The 3890-nt window shown below is 49.2% G+C and overlaps 1 protein-coding gene across 3 annotated transcripts in view; it reads right to left on the reverse strand.

Moving 5' to 3' along the window:
* Nucleotides 1–2918: 2918 nt before the first annotated feature.
* Nucleotides 2919–3890, reverse strand: part of ido1 (indoleamine 2,3-dioxygenase 1) — an 8805-nt gene continuing 7833 nt past the window's right edge. For all 3 annotated transcript variants that reach the window (XM_081703882.1, XM_081703881.1, XM_035536335.2), the window contains one exon: nt 2919–3890. This exon is cut by the window's right edge and continues 202 nt beyond it. In XM_081703882.1, the coding sequence (XP_081560008.1) occupies nt 3668–3890 (223 nt within the window). In that variant the 3' untranslated portion in view covers nt 2919–3667.

Consider the following 3890-nt stretch of genomic DNA (forward strand, 5'->3'; position numbering starts at 1 on the left):
GCTTCCAGGCTGATATCTGTTAGAAATGATTGTTTGTCTTACAATGATAGATGAACAATTGGGTTTTTTGTTCTCGATTACCGACCGTGTAATGTGCCCTTTAACAGAGATATGCTTTTTGCATTAATTACTATTCTCTGTGTGTGTGTGTGTGTGTGAGAGTGTGTGTGTGTGTGTGTGTGTGTGTGTGTGTGTGTGTGTGTGTTTGTGTGTGTGTGTGTGAGAGTGTGTGTCTGTGTTTGTGTGTGTGTGTGTGTGCGCGCATGTGTGTGTGTGTGCGTGTGACCCATGCCCCTGTTTCTCACCAAACCCTATGTTGATTCATCCCTGATGTCAGCATGAGTGTGTGTGCATCTGTGTGTCGTGCTCTGCTGCTCTGCGTCTCAAAGCCCGTTAACCTTTATCAACAATGGCGCCGGGCCCTCGCGTGTGTCCCCTGGCTGCACTGTCCCTTCGCGCTGCTCACCGAGGGCCTCTCCCTGGGCAACCTTTCACTAAACAAACGCACGACAGCCTGACCTGGCCAACCACACGGGGCGAGAAAAGATCTGACGCGCACACGTCTTCCCAATCCCGGTCCTAGGAAACGGCCTCGTGCATCATGCCAACAGACGGGACCTGCGTCACTGCGCGACCGTCGCCGTTCAGCCGGAGCCGGCGGGTTTCGCCGTGCGGCACGTCTGGGCGAACCCGTGCGTTCCCCTGGAGCCAGGCCGCCCCGCTCTGCCTCCTGCCGCACAACGAGCACATCCTTAGCCGTGGTTAGGCAGCTCGGCTGTTTGGGAGTGCTGTTGTTAGGCAGCTCGGCTGGGTGAGGCATCAAGGAAAGAGCTCTGTTTGCTTTGGCCTGAGTGGGGGGCGGCTGGGGGGTCAGTAATTACATAAGTGATACGTGCATAGAACCACTGTCCTCAGAATCACCTTAATGTCACTTCCAGCCGCACCCCACCCCTTTCCCACAAGCGATAATCCTAGCAGCTGACACTCTGTCCTACTCATGGTCCATCCGCATGTGGAGTGTGTGTGTATGTGTGTGGGAGGGGGGGTTTAGGAAGATTTGTGGAAAGGAATTTCCCTAGCAGATCAACACACATGCCTCACTTATCTGATAGCTGTTATGGCCCCAAACCCCCAGCAGAGAATATGTGCTTTGTATGTATGTGTGTGTGTGTGTGTGTGTGTGTGTGTGTGTGTGTGTATGCGCTTGTGCGTGCACGTACATTTGTGCATGTGCGTGTGACTGCATGGTTGCGTGTATGGTGGCGTGTGAGTCCCTACACAGGCCATATCTCTATGTTTTCCATGTGGCATGGATTGAGGAAGAGCTCATGGGCTTTTGTGCGAGGAAGACAGTCAGAGGGGGGCGAACACCGTGTGCGCTAGGATTTCTACAACGAGTGTCATTTTAATAATTACTGCTGCTCCCTGTAATCTCTCTCTCCCTTCTTCTATCTGGTACATAGATGAAATAGCTTATTGTAGGCCCACGTGGGCAGCGGGGTGTGTGTGTGTGTGTGTGTGCGCCGTGTGTGCGCGTATATGGGTTCAGCACAGGGCTATTCTGATCCTAGATAAGTGCTCCATTGAAACAGCTCCCTAAGAGCAATTCCTTTTTCCTCCACACAAGCCTTATATCTAAAGCAGGATGTTACCCTATATCATGGCGGACCAGGGCCACGAGCATCCACCAGGATTCCCTTCAGTCGCGATTGCTCAGAGATGCTGCGTGTGCTTTAGGTGGGTTATGCAGTGGATACACGTGTTCCAAGTACATTATACATGGCAATGAGCCACGGTTCTGATATAACCATCATACGTGCACGTACGTAGAACACATGTCGAGTCCATGGTTCTAGCTCGACCATCACAGAACTGCTGTCTAATGCATCACAGAACCGCCCTATCATGATGCGGCACTGGCAGAACCGCTCCGGGCCTGCTATCCCAAAAGCATCGTAACACAAAGATCATTGTGAAATGGTAAAGGGCGTATCACACTCAACACTCTCTCTCATTTAAGATGATCTTAAGGGTTCGATGCGTTTTGGAAACGGGGCTCTGTGGGGTCTTACAGCCATTGTTGTTTAGTCCTGTTTCGGCAATGTCTGAATGAACGAGGACTGCATTCCGGGATGGAACCGAGTCCTCCTTTGTGTTAGGCTCCTCATCGGTCTTCAGGGCCACGCGCTGTCGGAAGCTCTAAGTCTCTCCCGGTGGTAGCCGACACCCACGCAGCCGGCCCATTTCTCAACATCATGTCACGTTTCTGTAGTACGGCCTGTTGGGAGTCGGGCAAGTTATGGGCGAGCGCGCTGCGTGCCCGTGAGAGCCCCTCAGTCGAAGCTTTGTGGGTGGCACGGGGCAGCCACACCGGGGGTTGCCCCCGCAGTGTTGAGGCAGAGAGTCATCGCCTCCCCAGCAAGTCCTGGGGATGGCTTCGCTGAGGTTAAAGGGCATGCCGCGTGGTTCCTTTGCTACCACCTGGAACACACTATAAGGCAAGCTTTAGCATTCCCTAGTGTACAGTAGCGGTACTGCAAATCGCCCGGCCTCGTGTGGAGCTTTGAGTGTTTAAACAGTTTGCAATTGATTTTAAATGCATTAGCTTTACCATCAGCTGTTACCCGTAGGAACTGTTAGGTTTTCATAGGTATAGTCCATGAAAAATTATCGGTTTCACAATGTTCTATTTTTCAGTCAGTCTGGCTGTACTGCTAAACACAAGAATGTAATACATTTATACATTCTGAAAGATAAATCAGTGTAATACAGTGTAATTTAGTTTATAAAGTATTCCACCATCCTCTGCTCCATTTTAGTATGAGCTTCTGATGAATCTGTTCTCAGTAGGAGATGTTATATATACAATTGTATCTTTACTGGCAACAAATTGTAACAGAGATAAAACAATAGTTGTTTAGTGGTGTTTACTTTTTTCAGTACAGCTAAAAAATAATGGTACACACAAAAAAGCTCTCTAAGATGAGCTATGTGATGAGCCTATGTGGCCAAATATCATCCAGGACTCAAGGCTTGTGGTTTGAATCAAATTGCCCACACTGAGTCAGGGGAAAACATATTTTGCATTTGAATGAAGTTTAAATGAAAAAGATTAGTGGTTTCATATAATGGAAACTAATGTCGATGGTTCAAATTATGGCTTGGACAGAAATCATGGCATTCTGAACACAAAGCATGTCTATAACACCAGTTTTCATTTAAACTACAAGCACCAGTAAAAACGCATGCATTAACTACATTGTGTATTTGAATAGGAACAATTTATTGAGTGAAACAGGCTAAAGAATGCCAGGCTTGTGATATTTTGCAAGATCTCACATTTCGACTGTGAGAAACCAGAGCTATCAGTAGTCTGTCATGTTCTAAACAAGTGAGGATTGCTCTGTTAAGCACGTGCCAACAACTGCAACAGACGTTTTTGTATGTCTTCAGAACCGTGGAGGTGGACAGAGGAATCACGGTTATTTGGTAGCGGCTACAACCAGTGCACATAGTGTCAAAACTTTAGACAAGCAAAATCATACAAAGTGAGTTAAGTCTGTCACCGCTTGAGCAAATTTTTAATACTACGAAACGGCCTGATAAGATAGAGCTCGGTTTTTAACAAACAGTTGTGTGAAGCTGAGTGACACGTCAGACTGGCGATCTACGAGGTCACTTCCTGCGTGCCCGTCGAGATCCGCCTCTCTGTCGCACACGCCGTAATCAGAGCATCTTTGGTCTGGTCGCGCACTGCCTTCAGGAAGCTCATGATTCCTGAACCGCCTGTCCCACGCTCCTCCAGTGCGACGGGTGCCCTGACGAGCGCCCCGTGGTTCTCGGGAGAGGCCCTGGCCTCCGCCCGGAGGTGCCTGGCCTGGGATGCCGGC

The sequence above is a fragment of the Electrophorus electricus genome, chromosome 20 (genome assembly GCF_041902795.1).
Source record: "Electrophorus electricus isolate QZ-2024a chromosome 20, ASM4190279v1, whole genome shotgun sequence".
NCBI lineage: Eukaryota > Metazoa > Chordata > Actinopteri > Gymnotiformes > Gymnotidae > Electrophorus > Electrophorus electricus.